This window comes from Epinephelus lanceolatus, chromosome 3, assembly GCF_041903045.1.
Source record: "Epinephelus lanceolatus isolate andai-2023 chromosome 3, ASM4190304v1, whole genome shotgun sequence".
Classification (NCBI taxonomy): domain Eukaryota; kingdom Metazoa; phylum Chordata; class Actinopteri; order Perciformes; family Serranidae; genus Epinephelus; species Epinephelus lanceolatus.
The window spans coordinates 49425941-49445819 of NC_135736.1; the positions used below are offsets into that span (position 1 = coordinate 49425941).

General features: G+C 43.1%; 1 protein-coding gene across 1 annotated transcript; it reads right to left on the bottom strand.

Annotated features, from left to right (window-relative positions):
* Window positions 1-1125: 1125 nt before the first annotated feature.
* On the bottom strand, window positions 1126-19254 carry slc22a7a (solute carrier family 22 member 7a). The gene is made up of 10 exons (XM_033624776.2): window positions 18777-19254; window positions 15563-15666; window positions 9628-9782; window positions 8866-9034; window positions 8646-8769; window positions 5116-5225; window positions 4819-5033; window positions 4383-4491; window positions 2563-2769; window positions 1126-1537 (listed from the first exon to the last, which is right to left on the bottom strand). Exons 1-10 carry the CDS (start codon window positions 19140-19142, stop codon window positions 1450-1452), a joined length of 1647 nt encoding a protein of 548 aa, XP_033480667.2. The 5' UTR covers window positions 19143-19254; the 3' UTR covers window positions 1126-1449.
* Between the last annotated feature and the right edge of the window lie 625 nt (window positions 19255-19879).

The following is a 19879-nucleotide window of genomic DNA, read 5'->3' on the forward strand; positions in this document are numbered from 1 at the left end:
CTCTGATTCTGTAACCGGTTCTGTTCAGGATTGTTGGAACATTGGTGCTATCTAGTGAACCAGACGTGTTTCCACCATTTTGGAGTGGAACCATTTTTATTAGGGATGTGTAATCAATGGAGGGCGTTGCATAGTGCACAATGGAAGTAAACCATAGTAGCAAAATGGCAGATGACATGGAGCAGCTTTTTAGCCTCAAACATGGCTGTTTTTTATTGACCAACTGCTGTGATTTCTTTTTTACAGTGCCATGACACGCGGTTATTTTTTACTGAGAAATTGCCGCATTTCCTGCCAGGATATTGCCATGATAAGCAATTGTGTTTTACAGAGTATTGCCATATTTCCTGCCAGGATATTGCCATGATAAGCAATTGTGTTTTACAGAGTATTGCCATATTTCCTGCCAGGAAAGGGCCACAGAAAGCAATTGTGTTTTACTTTTTAATTTTGCCACATTTCTTTTTGGGACAGTGCCATGAAAAGCGGCTGGTTTTTACCAGGTTGTCGCCATGTTTCCTGTCAGGGTAGCACAACAAAAAGTGGTTGTTTTTTTACAATGATACCGCCATGTTTCCTGCCGGGACAGTGACATGCAAAGCGGTTGGTTCTTTACCAAGATATCTCTGCGTTTTCAGCGGTTATTGTGCCCACAAAATTGTGATCTTTCCCTAACCGCAACAAAGTGGTTTTTGTGCCTAAAACAAACCACACATTAACCGCAATGCCACTGAAATATAAAAGTTTCAGTGTGTCCGCTACAAAATAACATACAAATGTAATGGATCCGTGGTTTGCAAACAACGAACAACGCCAACATTGTTTGTGGCAGTTGGGTTGCAAAATACCTGCAGAACTACAGACATTTTAATTAGCCGCAGCTGGACTTTATTTTAACTGATAATGATGTTACAAAGGTGAACATCATAAACATTGTACCTGCTAACATCTGCATGTTAGAACTGGCATTGTAATGATGTTAGCATGCTGGTTTTGGCATTTAATTAAAGCAGCACTGTACAGCCTCACAGAGAGTCTGGTTTTATTTACAGTATCTATAAAGTAGTTTTACTTTGGTTTCATTTGTTTTCATATGTAGCTCTCCACCAACCATGATAGACACAAAAAGCTATGTTAAATACTGTGTCACAGTGTGCCTTTTAATTCATTTAGTGAACCAGAATAAAGAATTTGAAGGAAATGTCTACAATTTATTTGTATTCAGTTTGATATCAGCAGATGTTCAAAGTGTCACCTGAAACTCAGCACTGACTGTCATTGATTGACAGCTGAGTATCGTCAGCAGCTTGTTGAAGGTTTTAAAACAAGTCTTTAATGTCTGTTCTTCTCAACACATTTTTATTCCGACATACATTTGAGGTCATCTGTCCACATCAGGCTGCAGACAGAATTAATCTTTTAGCTACCAGGGAGAAACTCTGCAGCTCATCAGTTGTCCTGTGACGCTGCCGTGTCTCCAGAGTTTATTTCCTTCAGCTCAATCTTTGCATCTCCGTTGAGGTCACTCTGCCGGTGTCTAAACAGAAATGAAGAAAAGAAGTTATTTTATCATCCACAAAGAAAAAAATTATACCACAGAGAATTGTGATTTTTGAGGTTGAGGTTTTAATTAACCTTAAATAACTGGACAGTAAAACTAGATGCCTACAGTTAAATGTATGTGTTTGATTGGACTTAAGCTGAGAGAGAAGACGCAGCAGTTACAGTGCAAAGCAGGAAAGAGTGCAAATAAACAAAATATTAGCGATGCACAGTAACATCAGCACGTCATCAGTATTGGACAATATTGGCTTTATGATAAAATATCAGAATCGGCCAACATGCTTTTACATATTTAGCACAATGAATGAATAAATATCACACACTCTACTCCATCTGCTGGTGGGCCGTCACAATAAGAGTATGTATGTATTATATGATGTTAATTCCACTACAGAAGAGACTTAATATCACTTTAATTAGGTGGGGAAAAAGTGGATATATTGGTATTGGTTATGAGTCAAATAAGTTATTTATCAGATATCGACAAAAATATTCAGTATGGTACATGCCTACAAAATATTAAAGTAAAGATTATCCAAAAAAGCAAAAACCAAATGTACACAATGCCGGAAATGTAAACAGATTAACAGTAAGATGACATTTCCACCAGAGCTAGTGACACACGCGTCTCGATGCTTTGTATTCATTACCTATGGAGAGCAGGTCAAGCAGTTGCGCAGTGCATGGTGGGAGTGTTGCAGCGAGTTCGAGGGGGGAGGGGTTACAGAGCGCTGTCCCGTCTATTTTTGCATAAAGTAGACTAGATTGAACTTTACGATGCGCCTGCCCTCTCGCCTCAGTGTTACTTTGTCACGTGAGTCGACTGCAGTGTACAATCTTTTCCTGACCCTAACCAAGTAGTTCTGTTGCCTAAACCTACATGACAATGAAGACAGCAACAAAGGACAAACTCCATGATACAGATCAGTGTCTTGACCACATAATGAAGATGAAGCGGTATAAAGACAAACATCAGAAAACATATACAGTATATGCTACCTTCCCTCCTCAACATCCAAGATGTTTTCAGGGAGAGGGATGTTGAGTGTCTCCGGGAGCATGAAGACCAAGCTGCCGCTGACGATCCCCGTCCCAGCAAAGATCAGTGGTGGCAGAAGAAGCCAGACGTCCTCCAGCAGCATGATCATTGGTGCCACGGAGCTCCCAATCCGACAGAGACACGAGGTGTAGCCTAAACCACACTGCCTGTCCAACGACACAACCAGGAGCTTCAGTTTAACGCTGTGCTTATAAAGACAGAACAAAGTCTTTACCACCGATGTGTTTTGTCTATCTGGCAGCAGAGGACATCAGTCAGTCAGTCAGTATGCACAGTGAAGTGGAGCTACAGTCCCAGCTGGACGAGGACATCTAACTGGCCTACTGTCCTTGTCCCAGTATACAAGCACGGGAGGGGAATCCATTTATTGAGCCAAGTATGTGCGACTCCTCTACGATAGGTGGAGATATGCCCCCTTTCAGCTTGTTAGTATTGGACCTTTTTCCTGTTGACCTATTACGTCACAGACCAAACAATGGACAAACAAGTTAGCTACGGTTAGCTAGCAGCTAACTGCTACCATGGTGGACAACTTTACAGCTCTGTACATTTGGTCCGTCCAAAAAGTCACGGCTCTGGATGTAGATTTCTCCATGTTGTTACCGGCTTCTTCTTCTCTTACACATTTAATGCTATTGGACTTCCGGGTCAAAGCCCGGGGCGGAAACTGTGGAGCATGCTCAGAGCGCCTCGGCCAGTTTGGGTCTGATTGACTGTATACATGCAGGAGGAATTAAACTCCCAATTGCATTATTTAGGTGTGTTCGTCCGACTTTAAGACATTCGATTTAGTACGATTTCAGTCAGACTAACATGTTTATATGGATTTTAAAAGTCTGGTTTTAGTCGTAATAACGCAATAAATACATTTTCTCTAAAACAGGTCCAACATGTTGGGTCAGATGAAGAAACCTTAACTTAAGTCGTGTTTTCATTCAATTATCAAACTACATTTAAGATAACTTTTGAGATGGTGCAAAAACAAATGCAACTTAAGCACATTTCCATCAGCTGGTTCAGAGCAAATTGAGTTGGCTACACAAAGCGTGATTTGGTCAAAAGAAGAAGAAGTAGCGGTCAAGAACTGGAATCAAAACAAGTCCCCTCGGCCCTCTAACCATGCATCTACCAGAGAAAAACAGAGACAGGTCTTAAGGATGGCAAGCCAACCATCGAACAGATCCACTCAGATCGTATTTTGCTGGTGATAACATTTGCAAGCAAGCAAGCTAACGTAGTCAGCTAGCTAAAGGCCTAAAAAATAACAGACAAACCAAACACTGGCTCTAGATTTTTGCATTTTTGCATCAGCCACTGCAGTAAGAGGCCCCTTCACGATGACAGCATTGAAAAACACTGATTTTGTAACATTAAACTGCTTTAGTGTTTTTACTGGTTTAAATCAGCTGGTCTGTTTGTTTTGGAGAGGAATAGACCTCTGTGAATAATTCAGCTCCCGTAAGAAATCTCCTCAACAACGAACGCTGAAGGAATTATCATAAACCAGGAGAAGTTTCAGCTGGTTGCAATCTGCAGTCCTCACTGCCAGATTCCACTAAATCTCCCTGAATCTGACACACTGCTGCTTCAGTTTTTTTTAATTCAGTGGTTTTACTTGTCACAGAGTATTTTCACACTGAGATATTGTTACTTCTACTTCAGTACAGGATTAAATACTTCCATTCTTCCATTTTTGTTGTTGTCATGGCATCGCATGCAGGGTCCTGTATGTCCCTCGTGGTTTAATTCGGGGTTTTACCTGAGGACAGTTGGGTAGAGTTCAGTTGAGTAAAGGAACGCTGTGGTGAACGCTGCCTCTGAGGAACCCTTCGCCACCACAGCGATGCATGTACGAAGCACAGAGTACTCTGAGTGAGAAGCAGATGATCAGAGATGGGGTTATATACAGGACCTGTGGCTCAAAACCTCAAAGTGTTTATATTTTTTACCACTGGAAAGTTAAGAATCACGTTAATATTGATTTTTATCTTCTTTCCTTCAACAAACACAATTTTGAGCAGAGAGAAAAAACAGTATAATGTATGTATTATTTACATCAAAAGAAGAATGAAATGATTCAAACTTCCACTTTTATTTGATGTCCGACATCTGACTGGACCCAGTTAAGCCTGGTGCGGCAGATTAAACTTTTCAACAGTAGTGTATGCGTATGTAGAGACAGGAAGTGATGTCACCTAAAGGTACAGCTGTGTTTATTCCTATCAGAGTTCCTGTTGTGATCAGAAAGCAGGCCTGGCCGTTCCGACGACCGATCCAGTCCAACACGAAGAAGGTCAGGATTTTGGCAGGAGCTTCGATGGCACCGTAAATGAACTGTGTGAGGTACATGCTGACGCCAAAACCTGAGATCTTGAAGCTGATCCCATAGTACAGGAAGGCAACAGCAAACCTGCAGGTACACAGTCAGTCTGAATACTCACAGCAGCAGACAGCATTTGTTAAGGTCTAAAGGTCAGAGGAGGATTTGGTACCAGAACAATCCAGAACACAGGGTGATCTTCCTCAGCTGAGGTGTTTTGACCAGATCCAGGTAGGAGTGGTTCTTCTCAGCCACCTCAGACACTGTCACCTTCCCCAGAACCTGAAACAAGTAAGCACACGGTCAAACACTGACACGACAGCACATTTACAGAAGAGCTGCAGATATCACAGAGACATAACAGCACGTAACTGTCAAAGATGTTTGAGGTCATTGAGAAACAGTTTGTTTTACCACTCCTTAACATCTTGGTCACTATTATGAAACAAAAAAACATCATCATCCAAACTCATCCCTTCCTCTCGAAAAATTCAATAATATGTTTATTCCCACAACAGCAGCATCGTGTCACAGTCGCCACTCTTTTTATTTACAGGGATAGTTCAGATTTTTTCGAAGTTTGAAGTTTGAAGAAGCAGACAAGAGGACCGCCTCGGAGGCTGAGCGGCAGCAAAATGTTATTTTAGCCACCTAAAAACACAAGTATCAGTTGAAACCTTTGCCACTAGCTAGTGCACCAGCCTGCTAGCTAACACTGTCTGCTTATTAATCATGGATCATTACAGAATACACCAACTTTCACCACTGTTCATTTTAGGAGGACCACCACAAGGAAACGTGGTCTTTGTTTAGATTATCAAACAGACGATGGATCATAGATACTTGTTTCTGGCTGCCACATTAGCTAGCTGAAAGTTGAATCATCTTCCAGATGGTCCAGAGGAACAAATACGCCCATCCGGATAGGTCAAGCGTCCTGGCTCTAAGCCCATGAGCTGCCTCCAGCAAACCCCGCTGACCCAGACTATATTCTGCTCCTCTCCTCAAAGAACCAGAGGGATGGCCGGAGGTCGGCAGGTTCTGTCGGCTTTCCTCCAGTGTCCACACACTCCTGGATGTGGAGCCATTTTTTTCCCTGGGGGTTTCGTGCCCCTACCCTCCAGACAGGCGGACTTGTTCCTCAACAAAGTACAACAAATGACAACTTTCTTAATCAACATTTTAAGGTGGAAACAGATGACTTCTCAGCTAACTTAGCTAGCGTGCTAGCTACTCTAGCTAATGCTGGCAGCCAGAAACAAACAACTAGATTAAATGTCCGATAATTTAAACAAAGAACAAGAACAGCTTTCTTGCTGGGGTCCTTCTAAAATGAGCAGTGGTTGAAGTGACTAAATTCTGTTATGATTGGGGAGTTTAAACATAGATATTAGCTAGTGCTAGCAAAGCTAGCTAGTTAAAATGTTGACTACCGTGAAGTGATTGGCTGAATTAAAACTGATAAGTTTTTGACTAGCATGGGATTGTGAGCCCTTGATTGGCCACATTAAAAAATGATTAACGGATACCCCACTGTAGCAACCCCATTTTGTTTTTTGTGCTTGCTGTTTCTCGTTTTGTCCACCAGAGGGCAGCTTGCATTGTTTGAAGGTCAATTTTGAAAAACAAATATCTGCTTTAGATGCATTTTTTGACATGAGTTCTTTAAATATAAATTACATGATTTGTGTTGCTATTAAGAAGATGTAATTTCATTCACTTTTATATGTATATTTTTGCCCGTTTTGGAGATAATGGTTACGTTTTTAAACAGTGAGATTTTATTTTGAAGACCATTACTTCCTACTTCCTTCCTGTGTTGTATTGCCGAACAAAACAAAGCCACTTGACTACGGAATGAATGAGCTAAGGGTAAAATGGTAAAAGTTTAAGGTAAACAAAGGAAAATAAAGCGGCAACGGCAACTTAATGATAAAAACGTCGAAGGCTGAGTGTATTTTGGTAACCCCCCGAGGAGGCATAAGGTTGGTGTGTGTTGTGCCTGTGGTGATTATGTGATTACCTTATGATTTGTGTCGAAAAGTATGCTAACTCTTTTGCCCGCCTGTTTGGTGAATTGGCGGTGTATTGCTTGATACAATGTTGAGTTGTCTGAGAAAGTACTGTGATCATTTACCATTTATTATGGACAGAAGTGGAAACAGAAATGTGATTGCTTTGTTTTCTTTGTTTTGTCAGTTCTCATGTTGGTTTATGGAGCTGGTTTTGTGGAACAGCAATAAATGTTAAAACCATCAGTCAAGTCTCTTACCATCTTTCGGAGGGTATGCTACACCCACCCTCTCAAACTCCCGCATGTAAAAGTCTAAAATGGTGGCTCTGGAACTCGTGCACATCTAAAACGACAGCTTTTCAGCCCTGCAGGTGGATGATCGTGCACTAATAGCACATGTTCAGGAGCTGAAGAGAGGCAATAATGCACTTGGGAGCACGCGTAACGTCAAATCCTTTGGAGTCCTTGATGTAAATGTCAGTCCACAGGCTGCTAGAGGCAGCTGAGAAAGTCTACATATTTAGAATATTTTCACTGCTTTAACCTTCTGCCTCACAGCCCTTTCCGATAAGGATCAGATGCCGGTATCTCTGCTCTCCTATCACAAAAACAGTCATTTTACCTTGCAGAACTCGGAAGCTGCTGGTCTACAGCTGTCTCGACTGGTTAATGTGTTTGTGTTATTGTGTGACTGTGATGAAACCAAACTAACCCTTCAAAACACCAAAGTCACACAATAACACAAACACACTACCCCAACAAGGCAGCCGTAGACCAGCAGCTCCCATGTTCAGCAACGTAAAATTGCTGCATAAAGGGGATATAATTTAATAGGTTTGTTTTCTTCAGTGAATAATTACATATATGTACATACAGTACAGGCCAAAAGTTTGGACACACCTTCTCATTCAATGCGTTTTCTTTATTTTCATGACTATTTACATTGTAGATTCTCACTGAAGGCATCAAAACTATGAATGAACACATGTGGAGTTATGTACTTAACAAAAAAAGGTGAAATAACTGAAAACATGTTTTATATTCTAGTTTCTTCAAAATAGCCACCCTTTGCTCTGATTACTGCTTTGCACACTCTTGGCATTCTCTCCATGAGCTTCAAGAGGTAGTCACCTGAAATGGTTTCAAGTGCTAAACACCTCTGGGAACTCCTTCAAGACTGTTGGAAAACCATTTCAGGTGACTACCTCTTGAAGCTCATGGAGAGAATGCCAAGAGTGTGCAAAGCAGTAATCAGAGCAAAGGGTGGCTATTTTGAAGAAACTAGAATATAAAACATGTTTTCAGTTATTTCACCTTTTTTTGTTAAGTACATAACTCCACATGTGTTCATTCATAGTTTTGATGCCTTCAGTGAGAATCTACAATGTAAATAGTCATGAAAATAAAGAAAACACATTGAATGAGAAGGTGTGTCCAAACTTTTGGCCTGTACTGTATATCTTATGTATCTACATAGGAAGCGGATCCTGGTCTATGCCATGTTGCCATCTTTCTACAGAAGCCCTGAACGGACAAACCAAAAACTGGCTCCGTATAGGGACATTCATGTTCTTGTGTCCACCACCGTAGTTAAAGGCTCCTCTGCCAGTGTGGCAAAAACATGGATTTGATATTGACCTTGTCAGTTTATTCATGCTGGATGTTCACATTGAGTCAGTCAGTTGTACCTCAGTGTCCAGTCTGGATGTCTGTTCGTTCCTCCGGTTCATTTTGGCGCACTGAACCAGATACTTCTTGGCTTCCTCTACTCTGCCATTGGCCAGCAGCCAGCGGGCCGACTCCGGCAGCCACCTAAAGAGTGATGGGGGAAACTGGCTTTTAAAAACACAGAGACACAAAGATATTTCCTGTAAGCATGAAGAACAGAGACTCCTCCTAACACCTCACCACCAGGAGATGATGGCAGCGACGCAGGGCGCTGTCACCGCCAGCACCAGGTGTCTCCAGTCTCGTATGTAGTAGGCCAGCAGGGCCAGGAGCATGTTCCCCACGCTCCACGACAAACTCATGACGGTGCCAGTGAAGGTCCGGTGCTTCACGTCTGTCCACTCGATACCTGAGCAGGAAGTGAGCCATGACAAACAGACTGCAGTGAAGTACATTAAGATTTCTCTGAGAACAGAAAACAGATTTTAAATACAGCAAAAGATTTTGACCTGTGGTCATAAATAACACGAGCATAAGCATAACAAATAACGTGTTGTCAGTATTATGTTTCTGCTATTTCAGCTTTCAATGATTGATTAGGCTTTCGCTCAGGTGGACAGCATTTACGATCAGGTCTAATTATTCTCTGGCCTGTTTGGGTCCCCTCTGGATGGATGTTTGATGCACGTTGGGTTCTTGTTTGCTCCTCTTTTAGAGAGCTTTAATTGTGAAGCAGCAAATGTTACATTTGTGGAAGTGTTTGCTCTCATCATTTAGTTTCAACATTAATGAGACCATGAAGTCACAATTGTATGATAACGATTAAATATTCAGAAAAGAGATTATAGAGAAAATAAACAGTTAAAAATAAATAATAGAACTTTAAAACTCTATAAAGGTTTTGATTTTGAGATCACAGTAACAATGAAAACATGGTAGGTAGGCACTGACACTGACGTGAGCTCGAAATGAAAGCTTTTCTGTTTTGAATCGAGTTCTTACTGAGGACCACGCCGATGATTGACAGCCCACTGAGGGCCACACCACAGAGCGCCCTGCAGACAGCGAACATGACATAGGAGGTTGAGAAGGCCGAGGTGACTCCCAGCGTGGTGGAGGCCATTAAAGCCACCAGAAGCATCGACTTACGACCAAACCTGCAACACACACACATCAAATCACAGTACGTTTACATGACATCAGAGAAAAACGATTTAAGGTCATTGCACACTGAGTCCATGTTTTTTATCCGAAACTGAACACGTTTAAAAATAAAAACGACTTAATGTTGTGTCAATCATGTTTGCACACTGAGTGACGGACACAGAGACACAGTTCATGCTGCGTCACCTGAAAGAGTTAAATGTTGTAAAATAAGCTAATTGTAGCTGGTTGGTAGCTTTGCTGATTGTTTGGTTTGTGACGTACTAGGTCACCTGTAAATTAAATTAAACTAATTAAATGGCCTGGTCGAGCTGTAACTGTAGCTCCACTTCACTGTGCATCGAAACATGTTGCCAACTTTGTTGCGTCTTGTCAGAGCCTCTTAACCACTTTATTTCTAAAAAGTGACTAGCGACGAATTAAATGACTTATTCAGACCATCAGGGAAAAAGTAACAAAGATGTTCCAACATATTATAATGTATTGTATTTCATTCCCATGCACGCTGCTCAGAGTGATCACAGTTCATGGCTCCTCTGAGTCTCTCCCCCTCTCTCCTTTTGTGCAGGCACATGATGGGCCTGGGGCCGCCCGCACAGCAGGAAGGACACAGCCAAGAGTCCTCCCTGACTTGACTGAATTGCGTGTTACCCAGTTTGGAGAGGGAGACAAGAACCGTGACCGGGGGTCAGTTCTGAAAGTCACACAATAGACCCTGTTACTGTCAGTAAACAGTATGACATTTTGGGTGGGCGGGGCTTAGCTGGAGGCAAAACAGTTCTCCACAGACATTAGCTAGCGCTAGCTAACAAGTTGTGTTGTCTTGTTTTAGACGATGGAGGAAGATGATGTGAGTGGTGCGTTCAGAAACACTCATTGTGAGTGTGGGAGCACACTCTGACACAAACTGGAGCGTTGATAAATTGGGAGCGCTGTCTGAATGTAGCGTTGGGTTATCCAGAGGGTGCCGTAGCATTGTTCCGACCTCTCATTAGGCCGACGTCCCGTTGTTCCGACATGTGATTATACTAGGCTATACTGTATTTGTGTACCATAGAGGATCAGCAACGCAACAAAGGTAGGCTACTGGTCGAGATACAAGTGTCATAGAGAGGAGAGAGTGAAACACCATAACCTCCTGCTATTAACTCTGGGGTCCGGGTTGTGTGGGGAGCTCTCCGCGGTGCTGAACGGCTCCCGGCGGGCGTATTTCTGCCTTGATGGTGCACCGCGACCGGCTCTGGGTCAGCTGGGAAAGGCTTGAGGCGAAGCAGACTCACAGTTTATGTGTTTGTCACTTTCTTTTTTATTTTAACCCACACCATGATCTTTTCCTAACCCCTAACCCCTGACCCTAACCAAGTGGTTTTTGTGCCTAAACCTAACCAGACCTCAACCACAGGGCATCATGATGATTTCGGAACAACGGGGCTTTGGAACAATGGGTTTAATGTGGTCGGAACAATGGGATGTCGAACCAATGGGCAGACCCCATCCAGAGCAGCGCACTCTCAGAGTGGCAGAGCGCACTCTGGACACTCTGTCTGTGGAGACAGAGCAGCAGAGCGCCGAGCGGAGTGAATGTGTGATTAACTTAAGCGTTGGTTCATTCATGTAGAAATATAACGCTGCGTTTCTTCCACCAACAGGGCTCTCATTTTAGTGTAGAGCGTCAGACTGAATTTACCAACGCACCATGTCAGGTCACTCACTCTCCGGGACCGCCAGTGTTACTTGAATAAGTAAACACTGACCAACGGGACCAGACTGGCCGACCTGTATGCTCTCACTCAGTGGATGGATGATGTCACAGGAAGCCAATCTTACAAAGGAGGACCACACTTGTTTGTTTTGCTATGGAAGCTAACGTTAGCTAATGTGCTAAAAAGTTAGCGTTGCAGAGAAATCCAATCTTCCTCTTAATCCCTCCCCAGTTTCTGATGAGGTGGACATGATAACCCTTAATACACATAACCTTATTCATCCCTACAACAGGAAATACTTTTTCCCTAACCTGATATGAAGTGTGCGCTGCACATGTGAGCATTTTTGATGATGGCCTCCGTCCAGTCCTTTGGTCTTATCACATTTAACCATAGTTGTCTTTGTTTTTGTTGACGGGCAGTGGCGGCTGGTTTTGAGCCATGACTCCTTCTATTCTGGCTCCCAATAACACAACAAGACAAACACATTTTAACACTCCTATGGAGCCTACAGCCCTGTGGGGGAGAGGCAGCTGCACCTCCAGCTGATAACATGACGTCATCGTGATGTTATCGTGATGTCGGCACTAAAAGGGTCTATAACAAAAACTAACTAACTGATCGAGGGGCAGCGGAGGACCACTCCACTGTTAGGTAGAATTCTTGGTAAAATGTTAGTTTCCTGTCGTACAGGGCTGTCTGCCAGCGAGTAAAGTTCTGACAATATTATAATGATAGCGTACACTTCAACTGACTTCAACCTATTTTTATGTGGCTTAAGATGTTTTGCTGCCACCTGCGTCCACAGGCACCAGACTCCTCTGACAGAAACCCTAACTTTACCTAACAGCTTCCTGCCATGCTTCCATTTCTGTCAGAGTATAATTAAGAACAGTACACCCACCACATGTAGCACCCACACACTGCTGTCTCATAATACATAAAGGTCCTGCAGGGAGATAGATTTTTTTCTCTACCTGTTTATATGGCTTGATCGCTGCACCCAATGTGTGATGATGTCATTATTATGCAAATGAGCACATACAGTACAGGCCAAAAGTTTGGACACACCTTCTCATTCAATGCGTTTTCTTTATTTTCATGACTATTTACATTGTAGATTCTCACTGAAGGCATCAAAACTATGAATGAACACATGTGGAGTTATGTACTTAACAAAAAAAGGTGAAATAACTGAAAACATGTTTTATATTCTAGTTTCTTCAAAATAGCCACCCTTTGCTCTGATTACTGCTTTGCACACTCTTGGCATTCTCTCCATGAGCTTCAAGAGGTAGTCACCTGAAATGGTTTCCACTTCACAGGTGTGCCTTATCAGGGTTAATTAGTGGAATTTCTTGCTTTATCAATGGGGTTGGGACCATCAGTTGTGTTGTGCAGAAGTCAGGTTAATACACAGCCGACAGCCCTATTGGACAACTGTTAAAATTCATATTATGGCAAGAACCAATCAGCTAACTAAAGAAAAACGAGTGGCCATCATTACTTTAAGAAATGAAGGTCAGTCAGTCCGGAAAATTGCAAAAACTTTAAATGTGTCCCCAAGTGGAGTCGCAAAAACCATCAAGCGCTACAACCAAACTGGCACACATGAGGACCGACCCAGGAAAGGAAGACCAAGAGTCACCTCTGCTTCTGAGGATAAGTTCATCCGAGTCACCAGCCTCAGAAATGGCAAGTTAACAGCAGCTCAGATCAGAGACCAGATGAATGCCACACAGAGTTCTAGCAGCAGACCCATCTCTAGAACAACTGTTAAGAGGAGACTGCGCCAATCAGGCCTTCATGGTCAAATAGCTGCTAGGAAACCACTGCTAAGGAGAGGCAACAAGCAGAAGAGATTTGTTTGGGCCAAGAAACACAAGGAATGGACATTAGACCAGTGGAAATCTGTGCTTTGGTCTGATGAGTCCAAATTTGAGATCTTTGGTTCCAAGCGCCGTGTCTTTGTGAGATGCAGAAAAGGTGAACGGATGGATTCCACATGCCTGGTTCCCACTGTGAAGCATGGAGGAGGAGGTGTGATGGTGTGGGGGTGTTTTGCTGGTGACACTGTTGGGGATTTATTCAAAATTGAAGGCACACTGAACCAGCATGGCTACCACAGCATCCTGCAGCGACATGCCATCCCATCCGGTTTGCGTTTAGTTGGACGATCATTTATTTTTCAACAGGACAATGACCCCAAACACACCTCCAGGCTGTGTAAGGGCTATTTGACCAAGAAGGAGAGTGATGGAGTGCTGCGGCAGATGACCTGGCCTCCACAGTCACCGGACCTGAACCCAATCCAGATGGTTTGGGGTGAGCTGGACCGCAGAGTGAAGGCAAAGGGGCCAACAAGTGCTAAACACCTCTGGGAACTCCTTCAAGACTGTTGGAAAACCATTTCAGGTGACTACCTCTTGAAGCTCATGGAGAGAATGCCAAGAGTGTGCAAAGCAGTAATCAGAGCAAAGGGTGGCTATTTTGAAGAAACTAGAATATAAAACATGTTTTCAGTTATTTCACCTTTTTTTGTTAAGTACATAACTCCACATGTGTTCATTCATAGTTTTGATGCCTTCAGTGAGAATCTACAATGTAAATAGTCATGAAAATAAAGAAAACACATTGAATGAGAAGGTGTGTCCAAACTTTTGGCCTGTACTGTACATCATCTGGGAACTTTTGGAGCTTGTCCTAGTGACTTTGATTGAAAGAGCAGGACATAATATGCACATTTTTTAAACAAAAACACACTGGGAGCACTTTGAGGACTCCTCACAAGCTCATGTTGGTTTTTCTTTTTATTTGAAGATCATTTGATATGATGAAAAGCTGCAGAACAGCTCCTGCATGACCCTTGACGTGAAATTGTTTCGTAAATATGTCAAGAATGAACTTTTGAGCTGACATAGACGGGAAGTCCTTGTCAACTGAGCAGACTCCATGCTGATGAAGATTTAAATCTCCTTGTCTGAGAAAAAAGAAATTATTTTTCTGTGACAATTACAATTACAAACACACAGACCGTGTGTGTGTGTGTGTGTGTATGTGTGTGTGTGTGTGTGTGTGTGTGTGCAGCAACACAATCATGTGGAGACAGCATTCTGTGTTGGTAATTAATGACAAGGGATTATGATGAGGTTACTGATATTTTGGGTTTTATTCAATGTAGAGAGTCATGTGGAGAATCTGCAGATGTTATCACACACACACACACACACATACACACACGTTTGTATCAGCAGAGCAGCAGCTGACTTTGTTGTTGAAAAGCGCTTTGAATCGCCTTGTTGTTGAAAGGTGCTGCACACATTAACTAATAACACAGTGAGTCACGGTGCGGGTGTTCAGGGCAGCGGCCCCCTCTGAGGCTCATAGGAGTCGAAAAGTCTATCTTAATGTGATCATTATGCAGCTGTGACTGTTGGGCACAGAGCTCATTTGATAATTTAATACCTTAAAGATTGTATTAGTCAAATTCTCATGAAATCTGAATAATTTATTTTTGTTTATTTTAAAATTTCTGTTAAGTTTATGAGGATCCCCATAAGCTACTGCAGTGTAGCATCTATTCTTCTTGAGGTCCACAGCAACAACAACAATGACTCAGTCAAACAAGACAGCTCCTGGTAATACAGTAATCAAAATATATGCTTTTCCATTATTTCATCACTAATCAATAACTATCCACAAGAGGAAAATTTAGTTTGCAGCGAAAAATATAACATGATCATCGTATTAATCCGTTAAAATCAGCTCCACTTCACCAGTACTGATGCAAAAATGCTGCTTTCATGTTTATGAGAGGATGATAACAAACCAGTAACGTTTCTAACACTCTGAGAGGGAACGTTACTTTTGAATCATTAAGTATCAGCATGTTGCTATAATATAACATTAATTTACTAAAGTAATGATGCTTTAATGTTTTTCCACGGTGTCATTGGTGCTGCAGACAGAGGTGATGTTGGTCATAATTAACAACTTTATTGATCTCCTGCAGCGTCACAGTTTCAGGTGACTGTGAGGATTTTAAACAAAATGACTCCCGAAGAACTCACTTGTCAGAAAGCTGTCCAAACAGAACTGATCCCAGCGTCACACCGAGGAAGAAATACGTGGCGAGAGCTTGATTCAGCTGTTTGTCGTCACACACCAGATCCCACTGCAGAGAGACAGACATGTTCAAACGCAGGCTGCACAACACCTGTCTGTCTGAGACACACCTCTCACCGCACCTCTCTCCAAACCGTCACTGATGATCACTGTGAAATTATTTTCACATCTGACTGTCTAAACGAGTGAATTCAACTTCTGAGTTTAACTTTTGTGTAACAACTTTACTGACTTTGTATTTGTAGGGAGAAGATGGAGGTGTACGCATCATACCCACAGCATCTAGTGGACATTAGAGGAACTACAGCTTAAGAAACTTGATCACTAACTTCCAAATGCTCATCTAAGGACCGCCTACTCAGCTGACAACCAACAGCGCACCGCATCCATCCCCACTTTCTTTACCGCTCCTCCAGAGGTTTGTGTCCACAACCCAGTCGCCAGTAAAAATGTTGGCCTCACACTTCTGCAAACCATGGATAATTATGTTGCACAGTATTATGCAGCAGACATGTTGAAACTTTATTCAGCAACGCTGAGGTTGACGTGGTTATGTTTAGGCACAAACAGCAGTTGATAATGATTAGAAAGGATCATGCTTTGGTGGGTAATATCCTGGCAGGAAATGTAGCAATGTCACCTAAAAAGCCGCTGGATAAACAGCACATGGTCGCTACAAAACAGTTTGGTGTCTGAAAAGCTGCTGGAAACACAGGCGCTAAATCACCACTATTTTTATTGTTTGTTTGTCTCGATCAGTGGTCTGCAGCTTGGCCGGCATCTCTCCAAGGTGGCACGCCAACCACATCCCATTCCCCTCAGGATGGACAGTATTAACCGTGGTGACTTTTATCCAGCGCCATCATCAGGTCAACATGTTTGGTTTATGATCAAATACCTGCAGAACTGATGACATTCACATCAGCCTCAGCTGGACTTTGTGTTACTGCTGTTTAGCTAATGTTAGCATGCTAACACGCCAAATAAAGACAATGTATTTGGTAAACATGCACCTGCTAAACATCATCTAGTTAACACTGTCTCTGTGAGCATGTCGGCCACGCTGCCACTTGAAGGATTGAAAAGAACTGCTCCTGGGAATTGAATGGCTGTTTCCACTTTTTTGCTCTTGCGTGTCAGAGGACGTCTGCATAAACCTGAATCCTCCTCAACCACCGGGATGTTTCAGGCCCAGTTCAGACAAGATTCACAACGAGACAAAACTGTTTCAGAACGTCACACAGAAAAGTGTCAGCGGTGTGAACTGGCCGGTCTGAGCTCGACTCAAGCCGGCTGATGGTGTCACCTGACACTCAGCTGGTCAAATGGCCGGCGGCTGGTTTTAAAGCACGTCACCTGTTTCAACAGCCAATCAGCTTGTAGTGAAGTCCGCTGGTCAAATGTTGGCTTGCTGCAGCAGGTGCTCCGTCCCCACAGAGCCCTCTGTTTCTGTCCTCACAGTGTGCAAAGCTGCAAATCAGAACGGAAGTACAGAGAGTTGTTGACTAGAGATGATGCGCCGTCTCATGGTGGTCACTTCCTGTCAATTTTACAGATCAGAAGCACAGAGAGTTGTTGACTAGAGATGATACACCGTCTCACGGTGGTCACTTCCTGTGAAGCGGCAGGTTTTTACAACGTTGTAGAATGACTTATTGCAAGTGGTTGCATGTTTCAACTCGTCTCGTTGCAGGTCTTTGGTCTGAACTAGGCTTTACAGTACAAGGTTCAGTTAAAAATGAACAGCATCTTGTTGCGTCTCCTCTGAGTCAGTTGGTGTTCCTCAAAGTCGAGGAAGGATCCTTAAATGGCTGAAATTCAAGAGGGCTACGTCATTAAATCCCACCAAAGGACTGTTCCAATATCAAGGATCCTCCTAATTCTACCCAGGACTGAGTCCTTTCTTTAGAGAATTTCCAAGGATGCATGTGTGTATCCTCAGTGGGCATGAAGTACCCACAATTCTTTGCGTATGATTTGCCGGTATTGGAGGCAGGGCCTCTTCAGTGATGCACACCTGGGCACTCGCTAGCTTGCTCCAATGTGTGTTCACCGAATGCTTGCAAAGAGTCTTGCTTAGCCTCTGTAGGATCCGTCCTACCAAGGAAGCTTCATTGACTTTGAGAAGCACCAAGTATTTGTTCTTTGGTTACAATAATTCACCACTTTGACTTCTCCACAAAGTAATTGTTGGTTTGGTTTAAAAACTGTCCTATTTGTGTCAAAAGGCATCTTCCTCTGTTGAAGAACCTAATAACCCCTCATAACACTGAGATTTGAGAGTTGGACTGACTGGACAAACGCACGAGATTAGTGTAAACACTGAGTTTATTGGACACGCACTGTTTCAGTCATGGATCTTCACCACTCATCAAATTCACAACACATGAAATACGTCTTTGTACTCAAACCGCAGACTGCAGCAACCAATCAGATCTGAAACACCACAGACAATCATCACATCAACAGCTGATAAAACATGACTGTAATGATGCAAAAACAAATGTGTTCTCTAACAGTGTAAACTTAACGATGAGGGTTCATGTTCCAAACACTGTGTCTCTGTTTGTCAGTATTTCATTGACCTCTGCAGCTGTCACCCAGATTAGCATTCAGCCCAGTTGCTGGAAGAAAATATCGACATTGTACATTTCTACAAATCACGAATATGTAACATTTGTACGTTTCATACGTATCAGCATTTCTAATGTGGTGCAGTATATGTGCTGATTTTCTCATCATAAGGTGGAGGGGATGGTGACACCAAGCTGCAGAGCACAGTCCGAGACCAACAAACAACAAAACCAGTTGTTTTTTAACGACCCGTCGCTGTTTTTTTTCACCCGTGATTGTACCACGCAAAGCTATTGTTTTTTGCCAAGACATCAACGGCTTCTCCTGCGCCACCAAATCTGGGTATTTTGAGCCCAAATATAATGTTTTCTTAATGACAACTAAGTGGTTTCTGTGCCTAAATATAACCACACATTATTAAGGGCTGACATGTCAAGTTTCAACATATTGCCTACATCACAATGTGTAACGTATCAGTCTGACTTCCAGTATAACAAACACTGAAATCCACTTCTCTGGTCAGGTTCAGGCAACAGAGAAGAAAATGCTTCAATAAATGAAAATTCTATATCTTATTCTTTTTACCTCGGTGGCCGTTGTGGAGCTGAACTGTGATTGCTCGTAGATCCACCCATGGGGACAAGGTGCCGTCCTGTTTTGTGGGTTGAGCCCGGAGGTCAGAGGGGGGTCATAGACTCTGCAGGAGCTGAGGGAGTCGTCATCTTGACGGGGGATCCTGAGGGCCAGCCCCTCTGGGTCAGAGCTCAGCGACATCCCATCTCCGTCCTCTGGGCTCCCGAGGGCACAGCGGTGAGGAGGTGTTGCAGAGATAAAGTTGTGCAGGAGGAAGTGGAGGGGGAGGATGGCACGGGGGAAGCACAGGATGAACAGGAGCATGAATTGGAACTTGGAGAAGCCACCAACATCGTCTAAGACCTCCTCGAACCTCATGCTGACGAAATCAACAGAATCCACTCTCTGCTCGTCCTCTGATGTCTCTCTGTGTCGCTCGCTGTCTGTGAGTGAAGACAATCAGCTCTGTACAGTGAAGAGTGGAGAAAGGGAGGTGCTGTGTGTGTGTGTGTGTGTGTGTGTGTGTGTGTGTCCACATGATTTCTCTCTTTGTAGATGGGTTCAGGTTACTCTATTTGTACCTGTAGGTAGATTTGTTTTGCGGTAAACAGATCAACCAACGGGTACATTTAAAGGAAGTTAAAGCTGATGTTGGAGGCTGATTGACAGTGTTGTTGTCCCCAGCTGACCTGCAGCAGAACAGATCCAATTCTTCTCTGTTGTCAAACAACCGTCCAGCTTGTGAAGGATGTAAAGCCCCGTCTCCACCAAACCCTTTCAGTCCAGCACCTGTGGAACCAGCAGTAAGCCTTCAGACATGGTACCTAGACCCTCGGTGTGTTCAGACAGTCCTCTTAAATGTGGGCGGGGTTGTTGTCACTCACTGCTCCGTCCAGCACTCGCTGTATTTCCTCATCAGCGGTGACACAGATGGAAGTCTGCACCTGGTTTATCGTCCACAGAACGAGGCTGCACGCCCACATTTTCACAACAAAATAGAACAGGCTGCAGTGAGAGTCTCTCTCCATGGGATATTTAAAAATAGCAGCTTTGTGCATTTAGTCCTTCTCAGGCAAGCTCAGGGGTTTAGTGTTGCTGTAGCCCACAGGAAGTGA